Below are 27,326 nucleotides of genomic sequence, written 5' to 3'. Positions count from 1 at the left end.
GGGTAATCGACAACTTAACTTTTTGACCAATGACAACCTAACTTCACACTTAGAAAAACCCACTGAAGATTTTTATCAAAGATCTAACAATTTTAGAATCACCTTAAAATCCAGTCATTGAGGCCGTTGCAGGCGCCTGCTTCTTCTATGAAGCAATGCTTTTCCTTAATAATAATAATAATAAAAAAACCCAGCATATTGCAATGGGAAACTGAGAAAACCCGAGAACAAATGGCCACATCTGTAGATGTGTAGCTATGCAGGTTATTAGCTATATTTCCTGTATCTGGGGCAAATTATCCAACAAGAATTAACACAAGGAAGGAAGAGTTGATTTTGGTTTACAAGTAGGGGGTCTTTAGTCTATTGTGAAAACCAGAATTCCTATTCCCAGCATTCATATTAATGATGTCTTATGTCTTATAACCCCAGTGCTGGTGGGGCAGAGACAGGTGGATCACGAGGGCTCACTGGCCAGCCACCTTGGCTGAAACAGCTAACTCCAGATTCAGTGAGAGATCCTTTCACAAAAAGTCAAGGTGGAAAGCAAGAGGAAGGCATCCAATGTCAAACTCAGGACTGCACTTGTGCAGGGACAGGGAAGGACACCCACTTACATGTGCACACCGCTGTGCATCACACACAACAAAGTGTTGATAAGCACAATAATCAATGCAATAAATAAACCTGTTTGAGTCCTGCTGCAAAGATAATGATATTTACAACAATCAGGGGAATATGAACATTGATTAGGAGTTAACCTATCTTAGGAATTATTGTTGATTTCACCTTATACAATTATGTTGTTTTTGGAAAGCAAATAAAAATTTATCAACAAGGCATAGGGAATTATTTCTGAAGTGAGTCAATAGCTCAGATTTCTTGAAATTAAAATATAACTCTATTGTTGATCTTTATGCAGTCTATGATTCATAGTTTTTTAATAAAACATAGAAATGCACACCACAGTGCACTGGCTGTTGTGATTCTCTGCTAAGAATAGAACTTCAACAAATGATGGGTAAAGAGAAGCTAAGAGCTGATACCTCACTCTATGTCATGAATCACTTAATGAAGGCCTCTCTGTCCTTGCATAGGTACTCACATGCCTCAGAACCTCTCTAATACATACGAACCAGACTTCATCATTTGTAAACATTAAAGTCCTCCCTATACTACTCTCTAGACAGGACAGTGTAAGCTACTCCTGGGACAGCATCTTTCCATATCTCCGTCTCTGAACGCATTGGTGCAATAAAACTAGGATTTTGTGGCAAAAGTCTCTCTTTTTTCTCTTATTGAATATCTTATTTATTTACATTTCAAATGTTATCCCTTTTCCCAGTTTCTCCTCCAGAAAGACCCTAGCCCATCCTCCCTCCCCCTGTTTCTATGAGGGTAGTGCCCTGCCCACCCACCCACTCCTACCTCTGGTATTCCCCTACACCGGGGCATTGAACCTTCACAGGACCAAGGGCCTATCCTCCCATTGATACCAGATAAGGCCATCCTCTGCTACACATGCAGCTAGAATCTTTTTTCTTTTCTTTTCTTTTCTTTTCTTTTCTTTTCTCTTCTTTTCTTTTACCTTTACTAAAAGCTTAATTTATTTTTATTTCCCAAGGGTGCCAATGAGATGTACATATTCTTTTCTTTGCAGTTCCTAGATTCCTATCGATCTCATTTCCTCTTTTTATCCTGTTATATCTTGAAGACAACCCAGGTTTATGAAATCCAGCTTAATGTCATCATGCGTTGACTTTATCATGTGACATTTTCCTTGAGTTCAGTAAATAAACAAACACTGAAGTGCCTCCTTGAGGGTCCATAACTGTGGCCATCTGCAGCTTTAGTTCTGTAGGTGGCACAGTGCACTCAACCCTGGACTCCTGCAGCATATACTTAGAGCAACTAGCTCCTTTAAAGATACCAAGGGATATAAGACTTTGCACATTAGAAAATGTTACTAACATTAAAAATAACCCCACGTGACAAATCTCTACCAAATCTTGGGATTATGCTCTTTAAAACTTTCAATCTTAATAAAGTAAAACCACATTGTATTTGGACATTCATAGAAAAGCATTACTGCAGAGTTGATTAAAATAGTCAACGTACTTAAGTGACAAGAAGACACTCACCTTGACAATTCCACGTATGTGCATCTTTGCTATCATCTCTGCAGTGTAGAGAAACATCAGCAAAGTGTCCAGGGTGAAGGTCACATACTGCAGGGGAGGATAGTGCTCGAAGGTCATAGGTGTGTTCATGCACACCGAGATGACGCTGATGATGGCACAGATGCGCAGCAGAGAGTGCACCCACTGACACAGAGGCCAAAGTTACTTTGTGACACTATGATCTGAGACAGTTCACTTGTCTTAGAAAGCACACTATTTGGAAAACGTAACACTTGGGTTAAAATAGTTCATCAGTGCAGGGGGGAGGAAGAAGAGAACAGCCACTAGGATCGGATAGCACGCTCAATATTTTCACACATTTTATAGTGCTTACATCTCAATGCAACTTACGTTCCATATGAACATACCAGGGTTCTGAATGTTTAAGAAACATTCCTTTAATGATACATTAATAGGAGCTATAACCGAGGTTAATTTGAAAGCTCTCAGATCACTTTGTGTGAAATTCTTGTTCTGCTACACAATGTAGCAATTCACTCACAACAAATGTAATATTTTTTTTTCACTGTAAAGCACCCAGAATTAGCAGCCATGTTCTATTTATTGTAACTTCCCTAGTATATTACAGAATGGTCTATCATAGTAGACCATAAATGACTGATATAAAAGGACTGATATAGAACATTTCTTTATGCAGGATTTAACAAATGTATCACTATAACTTCCCTTCACTAAAAAACAAATTTTTTTTCTGAGCCAGTGAAATTGAACTTGCCATACAAGCCTGGTAACACGCGCGCGCGCGCGCGCACACACACACACACACACACACAACATCGATTAAAATCATTTCTAAAATTATCCTTGTAGAGAAATGATAATGAGTGAGGCTATCTCTTTTTTCAGAGAAAACATTTCATACGTATTTACCATTGAGTTTCTTTTAAAATTTACAATTGTTTTTGTGCAATCCTAGACACTCATTGATTTACTGTCTAAAGATTTTAATTAATTCTAAACTAAGAAGAAAAAAATAAAAACAGTGGTCATATATTCAATATGTTCACATAAAGTCTTTCATAATAAAAATAACATGTAGGATAAAAAAAGGCTAATTGCATCTATATGCTAACCTCCCGGAATTAATATTGCTACTGAATTACTCAGGGTGCAGTCTTCAAACATAATTTAAGTGTTATTTATTGACTACTACCTCGAATATACATATGTGTATATCTGGGTATGTCTATGTAGTCATGTTAATTCACTAATTTTATACTCCTGTTTCAGGGGTATAGTTTGATAATAAATGGATCACGTGCCTCCATTAAACCAGCATTCATTAAGATGAAAATGAATGATTGGCAGAACTTGAGAAGATTCAGACAGACACTGCTGGGTGGTGAGTGGATTCTAATGTTGGACCAAGTATAAAAATATTTGCATAAAACATAGTTCCAGGAATTCCATACCACAGAAGACACATACATTTCCATGTGTAGTTTAAGGGTTGGTATACTCATATTTCCAAACAGAAAGTTCAAAAAAATGAATGTCAGAATGTAAATTCAACCCTATCTGGGCTTCCCCATATCAAGAATCTAATTACCAGGAGAAAATATGGGTTATTTCACAATAAATTGTCTTTAATCTTGAAGAATTTTAATTAATCATTAATAGTTTCAGTTAGTGCCTCTGGGGTTACATGTAAAATTCCATCTTTCAAAGTTCTTAGGAAGTTGTGAATGAGAGAGTTACCGAGCAGTTTATTATTCTAGTCTATTTAGTTCTCTAAATATGAATAGAAGACCTGCTAAGCATCCAAAAGTCTGGGCTCTGGGCACATACAAACAGAAGTATAGGCAACACATAACCACTTTGTAAGAAAAGTAATATACATGATAAATGCAATTGCCTCTCAAGATCTGTCACCACAGAGGGTGCCCAAATATGAGGAGACTGCGTACCTTCCAAAAGCGAGTAATGTTTATGTATAGCTTACATATATACTCTGACATAGTTTAAATCATCTTAGGATGATTCATAATACTTAAAATTATGTACAATCCTGTTGTACTAATCACATTCTGAAAGAATGAGAAGGAAAAAATACATACATGGTTCACTACAGATCCAAGTTCTTTTCAAATATTTCCATTCTGTTGCTGGTCAAAAGTGGGTACAGAACAGAGGGCCAACTCTCTCTCTCTCTCTCTCTCTCTCTCTCTCTCTCTCTCTCTCTCTCTGTGTGTGTGTGTGTGTGTGTGTGTGTGTGTGTGTATGTGTGTGTGTGCACACGCGCATGTGTACTTATATTTATAGATAAGTCTAACATTGGATAAGTGGAAAGAAGAGAAGTTTATTCTGTCTGTCCACATGCATGAAAGATACTAATGTAGATGATTCAGACAGGATAGGATACCAGAAGATGACTTCTAAGGTTCCCGTGGATGATATAAAGACACAGGAAAGGATGGCTGCTGGCTAGGAGAGAACCTGCTCACAAAGAGCTGTTAGTGTAATGCCAACACATTTTAATTTACAGTGGGAGTTCCAGGGATGTTTCAACAATTATAAAGCAGAAGGATATCATCAGAGAGTGTAATATACAAAAACACGTGAGCCGGTTATGAAAGTCTCCCAAGAGCAGGCTAATGAAGCTCAGGAAGAAGGCAGACTGGCCATCTTTGTCCTGCTTAGGGGAGGAGAAGGAACTGAGAGTACCTCAGGTTAATTTGCTTCATTATTTAAACTAACTAAGTTTAAAGAGGAAGTCATTCCTACTTTGCTGTGGGAGCTGAATTCCCAAGACCTAAGAGTGAACTTCCTGGCTCTACAGTGATGCATGACATAGCAGCTCTTCCTCTGATGCTCAACATCCATGAACTTGTAAGACACTAGGCACAGGTTGAGTCACAAGATTTGAATCAAAGTAAAGACTATTTAGAAATGGGTATTGTCTTTACAACCATATCCACCTAAGCAAATCACAGTTGAACATGGTAAAGAACACATGTAGGTAACAGTAGTAGCTCATCTTGGGCCATCCTGGGAGTGGTATTATTTCTACATTGTGTGATCTGAGGATAGTGTATCCAGAGCAGGGTTGGGAAGAGGGCAAAATACAGACCTCTTGCACTATCTGTATCTTCTTATAGGAGTCATTCATAGCAGTCCCTCATCTTTTCAATTTGAATCATACCTAACCCAACCATCAGACTCCAAGACTCCTTCACTTTCCGCTGCAGCTCAAACAGCCAAAGAAATATGAGTTTTGAGTTTAATAAATGAAAATTTTCTTATATCAGCATGTGCTTCTCCAAACCAGAAAAGGTGACTTACTGGCTTATTAATCCAGAGTATGTCAGCATTGTCTGACAGAGATTCGTCAGGACCAAAGTCAGTTACTGGCTGGGCTTCCACCCTGGAACTCTGCTTTCTTTTGAGCATGGTGAAGTTAGCTGTGGGAGGCAGGTACAAAACCACAGTCTGGCAAAAGGAAAAGAGAAAGCTTTATTAGTCACCCAACCTACTTCCTTTCCCATCAAAAGCATTGCGTCTTCATGGGTGAGTTATGCAGTGGTAAGTCATACATGTGCTCTATGGACCTGTATGTGACAAATGTACATATCTAGATAATAGGAAAACAATGGGATAAAATCGATATAATAAAATCAAATTTTTCTCTTCTAGTCTTAATAGAAAACCTTATGTATTTCATATGTAGTTTAGAAACAAATGGTGTAAACAGCCAGAACATGACTTGTCTCATAGGGAACACAGATTACTAGAAATTTCTTTGCTCTATGGGGCTGCAACCATGGCCACAACAACAGGGATTTTCCCTATTATTTTAATGTCATTTAAATGCTTCTACTGTTCCAGTCATAATTCCAACACAACCTCCTTATGTGACTCTTCTCAGAAAGGCTGAAGGCCACAGAGAATAGGGAGAGAAGCTCCAGCAGTTGGAAGCTTTGTCATTTCTGAGTGCAGTGACTCTCTAAAGTCATCTTGCTCTTCTAAAGTCAACTCTTCATCAAGTGCACTAAAATCGATGTAGTCAGCTACACACACACACACACACACACACACACACACACACACACATCACCATCTACAGACATTGCTACTACATTCTAAAGTTAGAAGCCATTTAAGAAGGGTCTACTATCCATTAAATGATAAGTAAGAGCAGCATAAGAATTGCTGTGTTCAGGACACAGTTGCCTGATTACTCTTCAGTCCTAAGTAATACTCCTTATTTGATTAATGTATATTGAGGTTTTTCTTTTCTTTCTTTTCTTTTCTTTTTTTCATCTGTTTCTGCTTTTTTAGATAGGGTTTCAGTCTGTAGATCTGGCCTGAATGGAACTCGTTAAGTAGATGTGGCTGGCTTTAAAATTGTGGCAATCCTTACTTCTTTGCAAAATTGTATACAGTATAACCGGGACGTTTGGGTTCAGCTTTTTTACAAATGTGGCCCCACACTGAGATGTGAATGCACCCTAGATTTAAACAAGAAGGATAAAATGGTATTGAGTGTTAAAGAGAAAAGAATATCCACTAAATTTTGGACAAATATATTTTGGTGCATTTAGTAGTAGCATTTTATTTAATTTAAAAGTTGACCTGACAGGAGAGACAAAGCATCTTTTGGGGTTCTTATTGTTGTTGTTACTGCTCTTAAAATTTTGTTTGTTTGTGATTGGGTCTTGCTATATATCCTTGCTTATATAGAACTTGCTGTGTAAACAAGGATGGCCTCAAACAATGTTCCAGATGCCTCTGGGAGACAGGAGTTCATTATCATTCCCAGTTCAGAAGAAATACCTTGATGTTTTATGTATGCATAGGAAATTCCAGTCTTGAGACAGGTGACAACTTGACAAATGCTATCTAAGCAGACTTGAGATTGTAAACAAGTCAAGTATGATTGTAAAGTGTCAAGTGTTCTGAGACGGCCACAGAGTGCTCAGCACTCTCAGGATAACAACTAAAGGCAGTTGACAGAGGACCACACTCTCTAGGCAAGAGACAGCAATGGTGATGTTGTCAGGAAAATGTAGTCATTTTGGTACCAGGAAAATCCACTTACTCACTTATTGCCTTGTACTCCAGGGAATTAGAAGAAGAAAACTCATCAAGGGCAATGTGTTTCTCCCCTTAGATAGAAGAGGAACAAAATCATTTGCAAAGTGTGTAAATATATGCACTTGCAATTTTCACTGGGAAAGGAAATAAAATACAATTCAGAACAAGAAAATTGAATATGCTTCTGTGTGTTTGAGGGTCCATTTCTCTTTACGATGCGTTCCTCAATCCATCTGAGAAGCTGACTTTCGCCAATTCCCCTATTCCCAGGGGAAATCAAGCTACTTGTCTTTTATAATAATAATAATAATAATAATAATAATAATAATAATAATAATCATTTCATTCATTAACATCTCTAATGATATCCCACTTCCTTGTTACCCCCTCCTCCATCCCCCATCCTATGATATCCTACTTCCTGGTTACCCCTTCATCAGCTCCCCATCTCACATCTGCCCTCCCCCCTACCCTTTGCCTGTATGAGAATGCTCTCCCACCTACCCACGCTCTCCCGCCCTACTGTACCAGCATGCCCCTACACTGAGGTATCAAGCCTCCCCGGGACCATGGGACTCCCCTCCCATTGCTATCAGGCAAGTCCAAATGCAACTCCATAGCTATTTGGAGCCATGGATCCCTCCAGGTACACTCTTGGTTGGTGGTCTAGACTGTGGGAGAACTGGGTGGTCAGGCCAGCTTATATTGTTCTTCTAACGGGGTTGCAATCCACCTTCTCTACTTCAGTCCTACTGCCAGCCCCCCACCAGGTTCCCTGAGCTCCCTTGATGGTTGGCTCCAAGCATTGGTGAGATGTTAGCTGGATTTTCTTAGAACCCACCACACTAAGTTCCTGTCAGCAATCTACTCTTGATCTTGGCAACAGTGTTGGGTTTGGTGTCTGCAGACATAGTCTTTAAAGTGTACTAGGTATTTCCAAGCAGTCGTTACTTTGAACACTAAATTTAAAGATGGGTTTTGCAGTAGGTTTCACTAATTACTTTTATTTTACATAATTTGAGTTAGGGACTCTTGTTTTTTCATGTAAATGTATGCAAAATATTCAAATGATACTTATTCTCTGATTTACTGTGAGGTGGGGTGGGGTGACATCTGGTAGCCTTAATTTGAGTTGTCTCTTAAATTGACAGGCTCCTACTTATTCAGACAGTGGTTGCAAAAAATATTTTTGAAATCCTTTAAAAGGACAAAGGAGGAAGAAAGGGAGTCGATGAAGGCATTCAAATATTAGACAAAGAATTTTGGAGAAACCTAACCCCATCACTTTTTCCAGAGACAGAAGAGATCGATGGACGTGAATTCCATGCACCTTTATTACCAATATTCTACCTGAAGAAAACTGATTTTTGACTGATTTATCTACAGACATATACATAATTTATTTTTGAGTATCCAGTTGGCTATATTTGATACATCAAAACAGTTAGACTATAACTGAGTGACACAAGCTGTCTGTCACCTCTTTGATGTTCTTTACAACTGCTGCTAACACCTCGACAAGTCTGACAGTGCTCATGAAATAATCTGTCCAAACTCTGAAGAATCCACACGCACATTAAAACTTATCAAGTAGCTGCAGAATTGCTGGAAGTTTGACCATTTCAATAATATTGAGTAGTACATAAAATATCCCAGCAATAAATCATCGTCATTAACGCACAGATGAACACGCAGGACGAGGTAGCATGCACAGGGCCCATGCCGATCTGTACCAGATGGGATCCTAGAGCTTAAAGGAGAAGTGAACATATGCCTCACCTCTAACCCAGAAGCAATATCCAATTGGTAGCCACCAACAAATAAAAATTTAATTTCTTCCAAGACAGTCTCACTGGGGAAACAAATTACTCTTTTTTTTAATTGTACTTTTTATTCACATTTTAAATGTTATCCCATATCCAGGTTTCCCTTCCAGAAACTATCCTCCCCCTCCCCCTTCTGTGAGGGTGCTCCCTCACCCCTCACCAACTCCCTCCCACCTCCCTACCCTGACATTCTCCTTCCCTGGGGCATCAAGCCTTGACAGGACCAAATTGATGTCCCATTGATGTCCAACAAGATCATCCTCTGATATATATGCAGATGGAGCCATAGGTCCATCCCTGTGTTCTCTTGGGGTGGTGGTTTAGCCCCTTGGAGCTCTTGGGGGGGTGGGTCTGGTTGATTGATATTGTGTTCTTCTTATGGGGATGCAAACCCCTTCAGCTTCAGTCCTTACTCTAACTCCTCCATTGGGAACCCTGTTCTCAGTTCAGTGGTTGGCTGTGAGCATCTGCCTCTGTATTTGTAAAACTCTGGCAGAGCCTCTTAGTAGGCAACTATATCAGGCTCCTGTCAACATGCACTTCTTGGCATCCAAAATATTGTGTGGGTTTGGTGGCTGTATATGGGATGCATCCCCATGTGGGGCAGTCTCTGATTGGCCTTTCAGTCTCTGCTCCAAACTTTGTCTCCATATTTCCTCCTGTGAGTATTTTTGTTCCCCCTTCTAAGAAGCCTAAAGTATCCACACTTTGATCTTCCTTCTTCTTGAGCTTCATGTGGTTTGTGTCTTGGTTATTCTGAGCTTTTGGGCTAATATCTGCTTATCAGTGAGTGCATACCATGCATGTTCTTTTGTGATTGGGTTACCTCACTCAGGATATTTTCTAGTTCAATCCATTTGCCTAAGAATTTCATGAGGTCATTGTTTTTAATAGCTGAGTGGGTATTCCATTGTGTAGATGTACCACATTTTCTGTTCCATTCCTCTGTTGAAGGGCATCTGGGTTCTTTCCAGCTTCTGGCTATTATAAATAAGGCTGCTATGAACACAGTGGAGCATGTGTCTTTGTTATTTGTTAGGGCATCTTTTGGGTATATGCCCAAGAGAGGTATAGCTGGGTTCTCAGGTAGTGCAATGTCCAATTTTCTGAGAAACAACCAGACTTACTCTTAAGGACAGGCTGTATATTCAGCAGTAGAAGGCCAACAGAAAGAAAACTCAAAGGAAACTCTGGAGGTTCCTTGTCTAATAATGCTGTGTCAGGACTCTTTCCTTTTTCAAAAAAAAATAATTTTATTATTATTCCTTAGAGGTCTGTTTGTTTTCTAATGAGAAACAGAGAAGGATGAATCTAGATTTGGGGATGGAGGTGAGGGGAAGCTGGGAGGAGTAAGGGAGGAAAAAAACTATAATCAGGATATGTTATATTATAAGAACAATTTATTTTCAATAAGAGGAAATATTCTAGCAATAAAATAAATTCAAGTCACAAATGTACAATGAATCTTGTATTAATTTGGGGCTGTTGGTCATAGCAATTTTCCTTTGCACTAGGTGATGTTAGACACCCTTGTTCAGTCAATATAACAGAGCACAGGACATCATCATTCCCTGATAAAGAAAGGCCAGTGTGGATATCTAAGTATCCTAGGTGAGCTCTCTATTTTGATGGAAACTGCTTCTGTGTATTTTTTCCTTATCTCTATTAAGCACTAGTAAGCTGATATATCTGTTTTGTTTCCAGAAGTGTCCCTGATAAGGCAGTGCACCAGGTTTGAAAAACATTTCCTTCAAAAGCCTTTCTACATTTATTATAAGTTAATGTTTAATAGTTTAATTTTGGGAGAGGCTGCATAGTTACAATATGTACATCGACAAATCTTTTTTACTCATAACTACCTAACAGCAATTCAGAGAGAAAACATATTCTGCTTAGTTGTTTCTCATCGGATGGCTAAAATCCAGTTAATCCATGATAGCAAATTTTATTTATTGTCACATCTTTTCCTCATTTCATTCATACCTTCTTGTTAAGATTAAAATGGAATTATCCCATTTTTAAAGCTGTCAGCTGTTAGCAATACAGTGGTTTATTTTTCTTTCTTGGAGCTATCAGACATGGAATTTGAGATTTTCTATCTTCTGAGACATGGCTTACAAGAGTGTCCTCTACATATCCCAGTTGCTACACTCAATGCCTTCCATGTTCATTCTCCTCAGCTAGCAACATTAAAATAAAATGCTGAGGAGTAACTTAGTGAAGGAGATGTACAACCTCCACAGTGAAATACTAACCATTGGTTAAAGAAATTGAAGGAGACAGAAATAAATGAAAAGATTGCCCATACTTATGGATGATTCTCTTTTATGTCTTTTATTACTCATTTTACTTTTGAGATTATATATAATTACAGCCTTTCTTCTGTCCCATTTCCTCCTTCCAAACCCTCCAACATACCATCCTTTGCTCTTTTTTAAAATTAATAGCCTCTTTACTCACTAATTGTTGTTACATGCATATATGTATACATACATACATACATACATATTCCTAATATAACCTGCTCAGCCTGCATAATGTCATTCCTTAGTTGCCTGAACTAAGAAATGTTACAAGAACACTTCTACAGCTCTTGGAATTTCAGCTCATCTTGTTTCTTTGTTATTCCTTCAATTACATATTCACTCTCTATTCATTCCCAGGGAAAATATAGGTATCCACTCTGTGTCAGATACTACAGCGTGTGCTTACTTTGTAGCAGGAAACAAGGAAGACACTTGGAGTTTAGAAATCACCTTCTTTTTTCATACACACATCACATTCTTCACGTTTCATGGAGAATCCCCGGGTTCTACCTGTGTTTACTTTCATCTTTCTACTCACCTGCTTTACACTAATTGGCTAAAGGCACCATTATTTCTCCTCCTCCAGCCTTTCTCTGCTACTTCAAATCCTTCATCCAGCTGTGCCCACTTTATCACCTGCTGCCAATCCGTTATTCCTAATTACCTTATTTAACTCAGAAACATTTTCTTAATGTCTGTGTATGATTTGCAATAACTGAAAGTTTTACCATTTAAAGAGAACAGTTTAAACAAACACCAACCTGGCAAAGTCATTGCACTTATTTTATATAAGAATCCCTGAAGAAGGCGCCAGTCACTGATTTCTTTCTCTTCATTAGGTGGTAATACAGGGTCATGAACCACTGCTTTGGGTTATTGATATACACGAGTTCTGCAGTCTTCATGAGCACAAGTGAAATTATTTGCCTACGACAACACACACCACTTTACTGTGTATGGTTGTCGAGGAGCTCTGTAGCTCTGCTATAGTTTGGGCGGAAAAACTTGGGAAATAAATGTTAAATAACATCCTCTAACTACTAATTGCAAATCCATTTTAATGCCTTTGGGAGAACAGCCATCATTCCTTCCAAATTCTATTCCTCTCTTCTTGCTATATAATTATACTGACCAAGCAATCAAGCAAGCAAGCAAGCAAGCAAGCAAGCCAGCCAGCCAGCCAGCAAGCTAGCAAGCAAGCAATCAAGCAAGCAAGCAAGCAAGCAAGCAAGCAAGCAAGCAAGCAAGCAAAACTCCCACCATTGATGGGTGGTACAGATTTAGCATTAGACAAAATTATTTAGTATTTTCCCCATAATACCTGACTGATACAGGTTTCTGTTACAACAGGTAACACAGTTGATTTAAAGGCAGGGCAGTTGGGAAGGCAGAAGGGCTGATTAATTGAAAGAAAGGCTCTCTTACTCCCACCCCCAACATACTGGCTCCCCTAGTCTTCTGTAGCTCACTGCTAACTCTATACTCCTGAGCTTTGGGCAAGAGACATGGGAAAGTAGATTTGCAGAATGCCTCTGAAATATCAGGTGAACAAAGACCCAGGAAACATGCTAGGACAGTACACTGTCTAGGCCCTTCCTAATTTTAAATACATAAACTTCAAGTTAAGTCATTAAATGCACCCATTTTTATTTCATTTTATTTTCGTCAATACAAGCAGTGCTAGTTTGTTATAGAAAAATTAGGGAAATGAATAAAATGAATTAGAAACAAATATTAAAGTTACTAGGAATTCCAATTTGAGGGACTCAATCATTTTTCTAAATGTTGGCTGAGCACATGGGTGTGTCAGACATTGGGCTTCAGGAAAAGTACTTATCAGGTATGTTCTTTTTTTCCTTGGGACATTACCTTTAGTGATCTTATTCTCCAACAGGATATGAATTATATCTTTTAGGACTTTATTTTCACATACATTTTCTATTCATGTAGTCATTTAATATGGCATTTTCAAACACTTCTATTACATTTTTTGTTTTCCTATTTTGAAAATCTTTATCAATAGATATGAATTTGTATAAAATCCTAAGCAAATAAATCTAACCTTCAAACATTTCTGTTCCTTCTGTGCCTTTCTTGTCTCCCAAGTTCATTAGTATTAGTCCATATCAAGGCCTTGCAAGGCAGACAAGCATAACCATGTCTTTCTAGATTTGGTTTCTGATGTCACCCCATATTTTGGGATTTAATTGAATTTGATGTTACTAATTTGTTGGTTTGGGCATTGCAACTTCAATTCCTATTTCAAGGCTCTAATTCTTGTCTCTGCCAATACTTTCTTAATATGGCCATAGAACCCCAAACAGAAGCTATTAAGAGTGATGTTTGAGTGGCTGGATAGATAGTTAAGTAATTAAGAACACTTGCTATTCTAACAAAGGACCCATGTTTCCTGAAGTCACAACTGTCTGTAAGACCAGTTTTAGTAGATCTCACAATACTCTTTTTGGTCCCTGTAGTCACTGTGCACACATGACACGTGTACACATATGCAGGAAGACATATACAAACAGACAAGTATAAAAGATTTATGTTTGAACAAGATTTCCTAGTAACCTTTTTCCCGCTTTCACATTTAAATCGAAACCATACTTTAATAAACGATAATAATACTTGAAGACAAATGGGGACACCAGTTCCTGGTTCTGAAATAGGGACAACCATTATTTCCATAACAGTCAACAGTTCTCCTTGCCGACTTCCTTCTTAGAAGGAAGACATTTGCACTTAGAGCAAATGCACACAACACTGTATGTCTTACACCGTTATTTAAATTAGGAAAAATATCCCATTGCTTTTGCCACATTGTCTGTTATCCAGCATCCATTTGGACTGTCCACATGGCCTTCATTCTACCCTCGAAACACAGATGAACCCTGAGACTCTGATTCTATACCTGTTCTTGCTCTGACAGGTGTCCCATCACTGTGTTCAATGACCAACAGCCCTACTCCTCTCCTAGACCAGATCATTTGCACGGCCTGCCAAGGCACCAATAACGGAGTCTAGCATTATTTCCCTCCATTCCCTCCAGACATGACATCTTAGAGCTCTCACAGCTTAGTACATAACTCCACAGCATTTTCTGAAACTCAAATATAGCAATCCCAGTGTTGTCTGGTTAGTGGCTGCTTAATTACTAATTTTATTTCATTTTTTAAACAGTCAAAACTATTTTAAGGAAGTGACAAAATTTGACATGAAACCTAATGGATTCCTCAGTCAGTGTGTTTAACTATAGGTAAGTAGCTTCAGAACCACAAATGCACACATATACAAACACACACACACACACACACACACACACACACACACACACACACACTATGTGAAACATGAAAGTTTTCATAATGAAATGATGAGCTCATTTGATTCAATTCTTTCCAGATTACCTTTACTCTCATGCAAAAGCAGACTCCTTCCAATTAAAATGTCTATTGGAATCTTATTATATACCATACATTGTCTTAGGTATATCATACATTAGCTCGCTCATTTTTTCCCAAGAATCATTTTATAGACTAATGAGTCTTAGGAGTAAACTTGACCTAGTGTGTGAGCCAAGACAGTGCAGCTCACAGAACTACTGAATTAAAAATAAAGGTTTTTTTTTTCAACAAACAGTAGGATGGAGATATTTTTTAACAGATCAGGGTTTATATATTCCTCACACATTACTATTTGTGAAATCATACAGACATCCTTCATCTCCTAATTTTGAAGTTGTTTTTACTAATTTATTTTCTTTACAGTTGTTTTCACTACTAGTTTATTTTAAATGTCTATTAATTTTCTTAAAAGGAAAGGTCAAATTTCTCATGAATAATCAAACTGCCTTTTTTGTTTCTGAGATCATTACCCACTTGACATTAAAATAACTCCTAGAAATGACCTACTGTATTTCAATCCCATTTCCTCTAAATGTAAAAGATGAGGAGAAAAACATTTACTCATTCCAGCCTGATGGTCTCACGTCTTAAGATTTCTTCACTTCCTAGAGTTAGCTTTTCTTCTCATCAGTTCTTAAGTGGATACACCATGAGTCTGCAAACTATAAAATAGATGCTTATAACATGAGGCATAAGGAATGTATGTCTGTCTGCAAAGGTTATGCTCAGACATTGAAATGAAATTCAATAAGAAAATCCACTCGTCAGACCCCAAATCCACTCTAAGCTCACAGCCTCCATATTTCTCTCTGCAGTGTCCTCTAATCTTTGATACGAGATTGAACAGATGGATAGATGTAACTAAATAGTTGTGCTCCTGTTGTTCAAAATTTAGAGAAAACACAACATCTTCGAGAGAAATACAGATTAAATAGAAGATAACAACTAGAAGTGGACTTGATGGATTTAAAAAACAGTAAGGACAACAAAGGCTTGTTTTTAAGAAAATGGTAGAACTAGGAGAAACTAGGGAAGGATAATAAATATGATCAAATTACCTTGTTTGAAAATTTCAAATAATAATAATAGTAATAATAATAATAAATAATTACTAATTGATGATTGTTCATTCTATAAGAGGACTGTGGGTCAGAGATGGGGTCAGAGGACAATTCTCTGAACTCAGTTCTCTCCTTTTTTCCATGAGATCCTGGGATGAAATTCATGTCACCAGCTGTATTTTGACAAGCACCATTAACCCTGACGCATCTCTCTTCTCAAACGTTTGTTTTTTAATCTTAAGAACTTTTATATGTGTTAAGAATGGTGCTGTGTCAGAACACATGAAACTCAAGACGGATGATCAAAATGTGAATGCTTCACTCCTTCTTTAAAAGGGGAAAAAGAATACCCTTGGGAGGGAATAGGGAGGCAAAGTTTAAAACAGAGGCAGAAGGAACACCCATTCAGAGCCTGCCCCACATGTGGCCCATACATACACAGCCACCCAATTAGACAAGATGGATGAAGCAAAGAAGTGCAGGCCGACAGGAACCGGATGTAGATCTCTCCTGAGAGACACAGCCAGAATACAGCAAACACAGAGGCGTATGCCAGCAGCAAACCACTGAACTGAGAATAGGACCCCCGTTGAAGGAATCAGAGAAAGAACTGAAAGAGCTTGAAGGGGCTCGAGACCCCATATGAACAACAGTGCCAAGCAACCAGAACTTCCAGGGACTAAGTCACTACCCAAAGACTATACATGGACTGACCCTGGGCTCCAACCTCACAGGTAGCAATGAAGATCCTAGTAAGAGCACCAGTGGAAGGGGAAGCCCTTGGTCCTGCCAAGACTGAACCCCCAGTGAACGTGATTGTTGTGGGGAGGGCAGTAAAGGGGGAGGATGGGGAGGGGAACACCAATATAGAAGGGGAGGGGGGGGGCTAGGGGGATGTTGGCCCGGAAACTGGGAAGGGGAATAACAATCGAAATGTAAATAAGAAATACTCAAGTTAATAAAGATGGGAAAAAAAAAAAAAAGAATGGTGCTGTGTAAATGATATTCACTTATTGTTAAATCTGTGTTTTTTAAAATTTTAAACTGGGGTCTGGAGAGATGGCTTAGTAGATAAGTGTTTTGGCTGCTGTCGGAGAGGACCTGGTTTCAATTCCCAGCATCCACGTAGCAACTCCCAACCACTTCTAACTCTAGTTCCAGGTGTCTCACACACACACACACACACACACACACACACACACACACACACACACACAAAAGGCAAAAAACACCAATGCATAAAATAATAATATATTTAAAAATAGAAGATAAATAAAACTTCAGATCATTTCATTTGGTAAGTTTTTTTTTTTTTCACCATGAACTGGGTGCAGGACTTTGCATAGATCATTTCAGCCCCTAATCCTGTCTGAATGAACCAGGTATCTGTCTAGTTTCTACCATAAAACTAGGGCTTAGAGAGGGCGCTCACACAGTTAGGGTGTGCTAAGCTGGCAGAGAGCAGGGTCCTGGGTTTCCCTCTGTGAGCCTGCCTCTTATACCTTGCTTCTATCAGAGCCTTCGGAGGCTTTATGAATGGAACTATTTTTCTGTCTGTCCCGGAGAACGAGATAGGAGCCTCTGAGTCCCACCTACCCCAGGTTTTAGAAAAGAAATTGAGAATGCCCGCCGCTAGGCCTGAAATGGCAGTTTCTTCAGATCTTTCTGGAAGCTTCCTTCAGCCCTCTGGAGATCCTCTGCTCAGAATTTTTTTGAGCTGGTTGTAGCTTTTCCTCCCACCTGGCTTCTGCTCAGAAGGAAGACAGGAGGGTAAGTGGTTTTCTCTGATCCACAGCCTAGGCCACATCACAGGGGGCAGGAGAGTGTCACTTAGTAGGACTAAGATGTGTTGGAAATTTTGACTCCTGGGGGTTGCAGCAGAACAGCTGTCTCTGCTCTCTCCTGCCATTACAGAATCCTTATAATTACTTGTAAAATCCTTTATTTTTTTCACCTCAGAGCTAAGAACACTGTTGAGACCTTGCTATGCATCACACAGTGTTCCCAGTCCCTGCTTTCTTTCTGAAGAAGTTTTTATCCTCAATGTGTTAATCAAAATCCAGAGGCAAACAAATTTGTAGTCTAGTATTTAAAAGTATTTGCATTGATTTTGATTGTATGCTATTTTTCTCTCCTCTCCTTTCCTTCCCCCCTTTCCCTCCCTCCCTCCCTCTCTCCCTCCCTCTCTCTCTTTTTCCTCCATCTTCCTTTTTCCTCTCCCTCTCCCAAATGCAATCTTTCTCTTTGTGTCCTGACCTTCACTTACTCAGATGTTGTTCTGCAAAAACAGATTGCTGCAGGCTTTACTGTTTCTGACAACAGGATGTCAGGCCACCCAAGGTGAGTGACCACACAGACACCAACAAACACATCCAAGTTCCATCTTCAAAGACAGACACTTCCTTTGTCTTTTTCTAAAAGGCTACTGACTAGAAACAGAAAATGAATCCTCTATTTTTTTTTTAAATGCTGAATCCCTACAGTCCAAGTAACAACAGTATACTATTTTTCTCTGGTTCTTTCTAAAAGGATGCTAAAAGCAATGTAATCACTTTATCAAGGATTTGAGTATTGTTGTTGTTGTTGTTGCTTTAATTAAGAAAATTAAATGTAATTTGACCTTTAACATTATTGAGTTTAGTAAAAGAATTCAGAATAAACTATAATATCTGAGGCTCCTCTTGTCTTGTAACCCTACAGGTTCAAACTAGCATAGTATGGCAGGGGGAAACAAGTCTGTATTTGTTACACATGAACAAATTTACACATGATTTGCAGTTAAAACAAATTAATCAAACAGCAGCAGCAGCAACAACAACAACAAAATTATTAATTGGGACTATTGGTGTAGGCCTAATATCCTAGTTACTAAGGAATCTGAGCCAGGAAGACCACAAATTCAAATCATCAGTTCTCTATAGTCAGTCCAAGGCAAGCACTTGAGAGTCATTCCTCAAAATAAAGAGTAAACACAGGGCTGGAGGTAGTTCAATGGTAGAGCACTTGCCCAGGAGAGGCAAGGCCCTAGTTTCACTCTTCAATAGTCAATATACAGATGTGTGTGTGTATGTATGTATGTGTACAAATTATCTTAAATTGAAAGAATACTTAATATATAGCTATTTCATCTGAACAAAGCTTTGAGTAATTAATGTTATTCATCATAGAAACAATGTCATAAAGCCGATATCTAAGATTTACCCATTTTGCAAAAATGAACTTTATGCCTAGAAGTTAGAAATCCCCCACTTCTTCTTACTCTATATGCCCTGGAACCCAACATCTTACTATCTGCTTCTATAGATCTGATGATTTTAGATTCCCTATTGACCACAAAGTGAAGAATAAGGAAGTCATGGAGTCAGCCTTTACTCAGAAAATTCAGTCAACAGGCCAAACAAGTCCTTGTCCTCTCCTCAAGTACAAACATCTCTAATTCTTTGACATCCTGAATAAAATGTGGCTGTTCAAAAATTTTAAAGAAAAAATGTCAATGTTAAAAATCACCATGGGATCCAGTCATTAGTCTCTAAAGCCTCTCTTAGCCTACAAGGGGAGAATTGACCCTTGAGAGATGTCCTTTAACATCCATGTCAACATGTGCCTGTGTGGGAGCTCTTCAGCAAAGGAGTATTACTATCTACTTCTGGTATGAAACCAGAAGCAATGGCAACAGACAACACTATTTTTCTGAGGACCTTCAGGATACATCAGACTAAACATTCAAGGGAAGTCACAGCACATAGAACAATCAACTTGGTGATGACCAGGGTGATTCCTCCTGATTGCTAGCTTTAATGGTGATAGAAGGTTATTGCTATCTATGCAGCCTGTTAAGAAAAAGTATCAGACCACTGTGGAAGAGAGAGGGCAAAGATTGTAAGAGCTAGAGGTTGAGTAAAACCAGACTGAAACATTTTTTTTTCTGGATGTGACAGTGCCAAATGCTGCACTCTTGAACTCCCACAGCCCTGGTTGCCTGCACCAGATCAAAACAGTCAATATTCTAGTTTGTGGGGTGGGGCGGGGAGGTTCACAAGCTTCTTTTCCAACCAGGGAGCTATGGATAGCTGATGGTTATAAGAAGGAGAATCAGTTTCCTTTATGGATGTGACCCTTGGTTAGTTGACTGTACTTTGGTGTATGACTCTTTATAAGGGATATATGGGTAGCACACATTTGACTGGTTTTGTAAAGACAGGAAGAAGGAGGTAGGGGAATGAGAATGGATCTAGGCATTGTCAGGGAGTAATGGGAGTGAATGTAATCAGAATATTTTACATGAAATTTTCAAAGAATGAAGTATTTTAAATAGAAAAATTTTTATAGTTCACTAGGGAAGTTATTTTTCTCCATTAAATATCTCTATCTGCCTGTCTATCTATTTGTCTAGCTATATTGAACTGAGGGAGATGAAAACGATAATTCAAGGAAAGTTCTTCCCAAATCAGCAAGTTTTATTATTATTTAGTCTTACTTGTAACATACATTTTAATGTCTGTACTTTAGCCCATGGAAAGAATGGTTACATACATTTCCATGTTTCGTGTTCAGGAGGTTCCTCTCTGCTTCAGTTTCATACTGTTCAGTTTTTAAACTTCAATAAAATTTTATAACTGATGTCTCCTGGCTATAACACATGAGAGACTTATCTTGCTAATATAAATGTGGGTCTTAGGTATGGAATGCTTCTATATTTTCTACTTTTAGAAGGTATTTGTTTTCTAGAGAGATAAAAAAAAAAGGGCATGTCATTGCTGGGTAGGGAGGCAGGGAGTATCAGGAAAGAGTTGGGGGTGGGAACCATGATCATAATATACTGCAGAAATATTTGTTTTCAATAAAAGTATTAGGTAATTATTTCATGAAAATATTTCTTATACTCCAGAAATCATGTGTGGGTTTCATAATAATAACAGTTAAAAAGAAAACAAATAAAACAATTTAGCTTGTGCTTTGAAAGGTAAGTGGTTTTCCACAGTCATAAAAAAATACTAATAAAAAGGTTCAGAATCCTACGATCTTAGAAATACTACTTGTGTTCCATCCATTTTTCCATTTCAATCTTTTCTTTTTGTAACCAAATCTGTTAGCATTTTGTTTCTACTGGCAAAAGTGTCATCCACCTCGGTTACCATTACCACCAACAGATCATCCAGTTTTTCCAATAGCAGCCTGATTTCCAGCATTCTAATACTTACTACTGATGAGTATAGATCATTATTACACATCTGACAGAGGATTAGTATCTAGAATATACAAAGAACTCAAGGGAAAGGCCACCCAGACAGCAAAAACTCAAACAATGCATCAATAAGTACGTTAAAGAAATGAAGAGATAGTTCTCAAGTTATCAAATACAAATTGTCAATAAATACTCTACATCCTTAGCTATTAATAAAATGTAAATTAAAACTACACTGGGATTCCATTTCATCACAGACAATAGTGGTAATTAAGAAATAAAGCAACAAATGCTACCAAGGGTAAGGAGAGGAGGGAACTACTAAACATTGATGGTGGGAATGAGAAATTATCGAGTTATTGTGAAACAGCATGGAGACTTCTCAGCAGGGAATTACCTACAGCCAAACCATATGACTCCCGGGACTAAGAACTCTAAATGAGCATACCATAGCGACAAATGCATGTCCATCTTTATTGCAGCACTTCACCCAGTCGCCAAGCCATGGAATCAAGCTAGATGTCAGTTAACGTGTTGTAAACACAATGGGGTTTTTATTCTGCCATAAAGATAAATGAAACATACTTTCTGGATAATAAATTACAACTGGAGATCATCATATTAAGTCAAGTAAGCCAGACCCATAGATCAATACTCTATTTCTCTTATTTGTGGTCCCCAGACTGTTTGAAGATACATAAAACCGTGTGTGTGTGTGTGTGTGTGTGTGTGTGTGTGTGTGTGTGTGTGTGTGTCTATATATATGCACATTATATATATATATATATATATATATATATATATATATATATATATATAATGAAAGCAAAAGACAAAGAGAACAAAGGAGGCCAGTTTGCAGGGAAGGAAGAGTAGAAAAGGGCTGTGAGGTGAGTATGGTCAGAGACTATGATATATTAGAAACTGTTCCTAAGAAACTCATCACTACACACAATCAACATATGCCACAGAAATATTAATATACTTAAAGACTAGAAATAATGTAATTCTTTCTATCTGTCTGATACAGATAGAACTTTTGTACTTTGCCATGGCTCATCCCTGTTTTAATTTCCAATTTTTTTATCTTTCCCTTCTCTGTATAGTTCTCATTTTTTCATTTTCTTTGCTTTTTCACCTGGAGTGTTCATTCCTAATGTCCTTTTAGAGCCCAGGGCTCTGAGAGGCCACAAAATTTCCAAGCCTCATTTTCTCCCACTCATAGTACTTTTAGTATTCAACAATACTTCAAAGTATCCACCCTATAATGCTGATTGTATTTCTAAGGAGTCTATACTCAGAACTTTGTTGAAGATAGCAACTACAACTGCCTTAAAATAATTTTTCTCCTTATTTAACTGATTTTCCGATGTTCATATACTTCAAACTCACTGGTTTAACTAGCCTTCCATGCATCCTTTGCCTATTGGAGAACTGTTCTGTAATATTTTTCAAAATTACCCACTTTTTAGAATGTTATTTTACTGTTTATTGATAACTTGGGGTAGAGAGTATCAAGTCAGTCTGAAATTTGCACACGTACAATTTAAAAAGAAAATCAAACACTCGGTCAGAATGCTGATGAGCTATTTTCCTTCTCAGTTTCAAATTCAATCTTCGCCAGGCTATATGTAGACATTGGCGCTGCTTTATTTATTTTTCCTGGCAAATGATTACCTATTTTGATCTGTGTATTTGGATACTTTTTTATCTGAAAGGGGGAAATGATCCTATTTCACTCTGAAACATGGCTGTGTTCCATTTGTGCTGTTTTCTTGGTCATGAGGAGCATGTGTGTATGTCGTTGTTGGCCATCTTCCAGACATGCCATCCTCTCTGCAGACAAAGTGTTCCTTTCATCTCTTTCCTTTGCATAATTGGATATAATTTTCCCTCTTGATCTCCCCATAAATGACTCCTTTGGCTACAGGGTTCTGGCCTTTTGTATTCCTAATCTTCCTTTGCTACATCCCTGGAGCTCTGCACCTGCTCCTCCTCTGGACTAACTGGTTCAGTCCCTGACAGATGAGCATATTCCTCTGGGTCTAGCTCAGCTCGCTATGGGACCTTCTCGGGAAACTGCTTGAGAACTGAAACATTTGTCTCACTAGCATCCAGGGCCCAGTGTTAGCCATCACCATCCTAACATTAGGAAGTTGTTCTCTTTCTTAGAGTTGTACAACCCACCTAGAGAGAGCTGTAAACTACAACATCTCTATGGAGTCAACCCAAAAGCTTTTGTTTCTAAGGTCCAGGATCTATGTTCACGTCTTCCTCAACTTACGGATGCACAGTTGTAACTAAAATGCCTTTGATCAATTATCTAAAGTTTATGTAATAAAAGGAAAAAGCAAAACAAAATTAGACTGAGCACCACCCCTATTTTGCCTAAAAATTCAGGCATTTATTTACTTTTTTTCAGCTTTCAATTTTTATAGTTTTCAACCTCAGTTTCAATATAAAGGTTCAAGTTCGTTACTTGGTTTTCAGGAGAATTTCTAAATGGTTTAAGGTCATAGGGTCAAGTTATTAATTATTTTCAGAGGGAAGGTCACTCAAGCATGCTTTAAAAATGTCAGGTTTATATGTAAAGCATGGAATATAGTATATATATATGTATATATATATATTAAAATTATATTTTGTAGGGTTGAAGTGATAACTAAGCTGATCTAGGTTCAGTTCCCAATGGTCATATAATGGCTCTACTTCCAGGGTATCTGAGATTCCCTGGCCTCCACAAACACCTGCATACATGTGGGGCACATAAATTCATGAAGTTGCACACACACACACACACACACACACACACACACACACACACACGCACATCACTACAGAGTTAATTTATGAAAAATGACATTAAGTTTTATATATGTCTTTGGATAAATATCCATATATACATAAAGCTCGTGTGCTTCTTCTGAAGAACATAATTGCTAATTTTTCAGGATAGAAACAATTAAGATAGCAATTGATTAATGTAGCATTATGGTGAAAAAGAAGAAGCAACAAGTACCCAATGACATATGTAACAGTTCATCAAGTGAGGTTATGGTTGTTGGGGGTAGTGCTGTTTAGTCTTCCAAAGTTTTCAAGTGAGCAAACTATACAGAAACACTTCAAATATTTATAATAAATAGTATGTAGAACCAATGGCATAAAGACTGATTAACATTATGACCTCAGTTATGTAAAAGTTCTGAGCGTAACAAGGCTACTAAAAAATGTGAATATTGTACTCATTTGTATTAGCTTATTAAAAAACTATATGGATATCTATTTTCTCTACACTTTGATTGTCTCTAGGTCCTTTATTATTTAAAATAAAAACTATATATTTTACCAGCATGATTGCCCAAACATAAGGTGAACCAAGATAACGGCAATTGATATGTTCTTGTAGGCAATACACAAAAACCTACAAGACACTAAGGAATGCTGAGCGCAGGAGAAACGGTCTTGCACAGGAAAGAGCACACCAATTGGTTATCCAACACCAAATTGTCAGACTGAAAACATACACACAAACATTCAATAGACTGAGTAGGTTACAGTTATACATTTGAGCATGCAGATATGTGTACATGTATAATAATGTTTTGTAATACAAAAACACAAGAAATATTTCAGAAGCTAACAAATATTCAAAATAAAGCTTCTTGGGAAAGTCCTTGACACGGATGAGACTCATCTGACTGGATAGGCACTCAATTTCTAAAGCAGATACCATTTGGGAGCAGGGATAGTTTATAGCCTCTTGAAGCATAAGAGTACTGTTTCCAGATCCAAATGAGAATGGAGTACTTCTCACTGCTTGATGAAGCACACATGAAAATACATGGGTAATTTCCTGATAGATTCTTAAGGGGTAGGCCCATTTCTTTCCTTTATAGAACACCGAGATCCTAGTTCAATACCTGCTTATGTTAGACTATCGTGGCTGAGACTGAACTTTTCCTTACACCTTGAGATCTACATGTGACTTGTTTTCCAGCCAGGCATACAAATCTAAAATTATCTTAGCACCACTGATGAATGATAAAATAAATATGTTTTTCCACAGATACACACAGACACATACAGTCACTTTTTATGTGGGTAAGAAAATAAAAGTAACTGCAATACACTGCCATTCACAAAGGGGGGGCACCACTATATAGCCTTTAGATCACTGAACTGTGAGCAAATGTTTCTGAGTAGATTTTGTTCTTTTAACTGCATTTTCCTCTTGAATATCCCTGCATGTCATACCCAAAGTTATAAGTCTATTGTTACCATTTCACAAATCATGGATTTGTTTGAAAAGTCTGTCTAATACCATCCTTTCCAATGACAGTGCATTACTACTCACCTGTGGACAGGTAAGAGAAGCCAATGGCCCTTTAGACATTTAGCTATTTGGCAAAGCTCAAGTTTCCCCCTTTCCTTATATGGTTTTATCAAATAGCTGGCTCAAAATTATATCAGAGGAGACTGGAATGCCCCATGTAGAACAGCACAGAACCAAACAATTCAGAAATCAGTTCCTGAGGTTGTGGAGATTTGAGAAGGCATGGTTCCTATCTGGACAATCTGGATGTAAAAAGCCACTCCTGCTGTTTAGAAACTGCTACAGTCCCTGCTTCTCTCCCAGGTAACAAAGACACAGCAGAAGCTATGAAACGAGGAATCAAAAATTTAAAAACAAAAGCAAAAGCAGCTACCTGTTAATTTTTGATCCCATGTGAGAGACTAACCACTTTAGGGGAAAAAAAAAAAGCCACAAGGGCCTTACTTCCCAATCCCCACAGGGATCTCCCACAGGGAATTGGGAAATGTCCCAAAGGTGTGTGTGTGTGTGTGTGTGTGTGTGTGTGTGTGTGTGTGTGTGTGTGTGTCCACTATCACAGTACAGTCCTTGGAAATTTGGGCCCAAAGCTGATTTTTTTCCTAGTAAAGAACCCAGTGTCCAGGTTCAGGGACATTATATTGTCTCAAAGGAACATTTAAGGCAGAGAAATAACTAACCCCTAGGCCACAGTTCTGGACCCATTTCCTGACTCCATCCAGGCCTTCCAAGCTGGGCTCTTAAAGGTTCAAAGACAAAATGGAATTGCTTTGGCAAGACAAAACTTTGCTTGATGATGCGGGCCACTCTAATGACAGCTGCTCATCCAGGACAATTAGTAAAAATGAGAGCAAATTAGCAAACAGAGGTCTGCAGGATCATGAGGTGGGGCAAGGCCTGGAAGGCCTTCCCAAAAGCCGATGGAGCAGAGGTACTCCCCAAACCCTCCTCCCAGTTGTAGGTTGACCCTGGTGAAGGCCGGAAACAGTCAGGCCAGCATAATGGTGGTCTGGATGCAGCTTCACCTCCAGCCACCTGCTTCCCCCACCTCCAGCACCTGCTGGATGCCCAGGCTGGGCAGGCCCCATCCAAAGGCCCAGGGCTTCCCAAGGCCCGCCTGAGAACAGCTTTCATGGGGGCCAGAGGGCGCACCGTGGCTCCCAGTGGTTCCCAGGGTCCCTTCCCTGTGCGCCCCAGACTGAACTCTCTGCCGCCTCCCAAGTTCCCAGACCCTGCCCAGGCCCGGGCCCCAGCGAAGGGCTAGCGGGACGCCTCCCGGCCTCCTGTGCAAGACTCGGTGCCCGCCGCGCCGCAGCCTCCAGGGCCAGCGGCCATAACCAACCTGTAACCGCGGCGCGCGGAGTGGTCATGGTGCTGAGGCTGCAGTAGCGGCAGCAGGCGGGATCCGTGCGGGGCGCGCCGGCCTGAGCGGGCGGGGACGCGGCCCCTCACGTATGGCGGTTCAGTCAGCTCCGCTCTGCTTCTGCACTAGCGTCTGCCGCATGGGCGAGGGGCAAGGGGAGAGCTGCGGGAATCCTGGCCTTGCGTTTATTCGCTTGCCTTTTGCAGTTGGCTTTGCGGCGCGAGCTACAGAGGATGCTCAAGGCAGCGCCGCAGCTGGTGGCCAGTGCCAGGGTTGGTACTTGCAGGTGGCTTCCCTCTCTCCGCAGCCAGTTTCAGCAACAGCTGGACAGTCTTCTCAGGCTGTTCTAGGGGTTCCTACTTCTAGGCCTGCAAGCCTACTGTAGTCCTACTTTATGCAGTGATGTCTTAAGGGTGCACTCCTAAGTATGAAAGTGCTAAATAATAAATACATCAGTAACGTTTCCAGTCTTTTAAATATGATGTCATGTAGATAGAGGCTAAAATGTGTTCATACATGGTTAACCCCATACACTATTTGCAGCACCCAGGGTAGACTGAAGCTGGGGTCTTGTACAGAATCCAATAGAATACGTGTAGGACATTTCGCATCT

At 39.1% G+C, this 27,326-nt stretch overlaps 1 protein-coding gene across 1 annotated transcript in view; it reads right to left on the bottom strand.

Annotated features, from left to right (window-relative positions):
- The window catches only part of Nalcn (sodium leak channel, non-selective), a 317,042-nt gene extending 289,952 nt beyond the window's left edge, over positions 1–27,090 (bottom strand). The window contains exons 1-3 of the mRNA XM_032917213.1: positions 26,693–27,090; positions 5,484–5,630; positions 2,142–2,324 (exon numbers count right to left, since the gene is read on the bottom strand). Of these exons, the coding sequence (XP_032773104.1) occupies positions 2,142–2,324; positions 5,484–5,591 (291 nt within the window). The 5' untranslated portion in view covers positions 5,592–5,630; positions 26,693–27,090. The remainder of the gene's footprint in view (positions 1–2,141; positions 2,325–5,483; positions 5,631–26,692) is intronic.
- Positions 27,091–27,326: the final 236 nt, after the last annotated feature.

The sequence above is a fragment of the Rattus rattus genome, chromosome 12 (assembly GCF_011064425.1).
Source record: "Rattus rattus isolate New Zealand chromosome 12, Rrattus_CSIRO_v1, whole genome shotgun sequence".
Taxonomy (NCBI): domain Eukaryota; kingdom Metazoa; phylum Chordata; class Mammalia; order Rodentia; family Muridae; genus Rattus; species Rattus rattus.
This window is presented reverse-complemented; position numbering and strand designations above follow the sequence as displayed.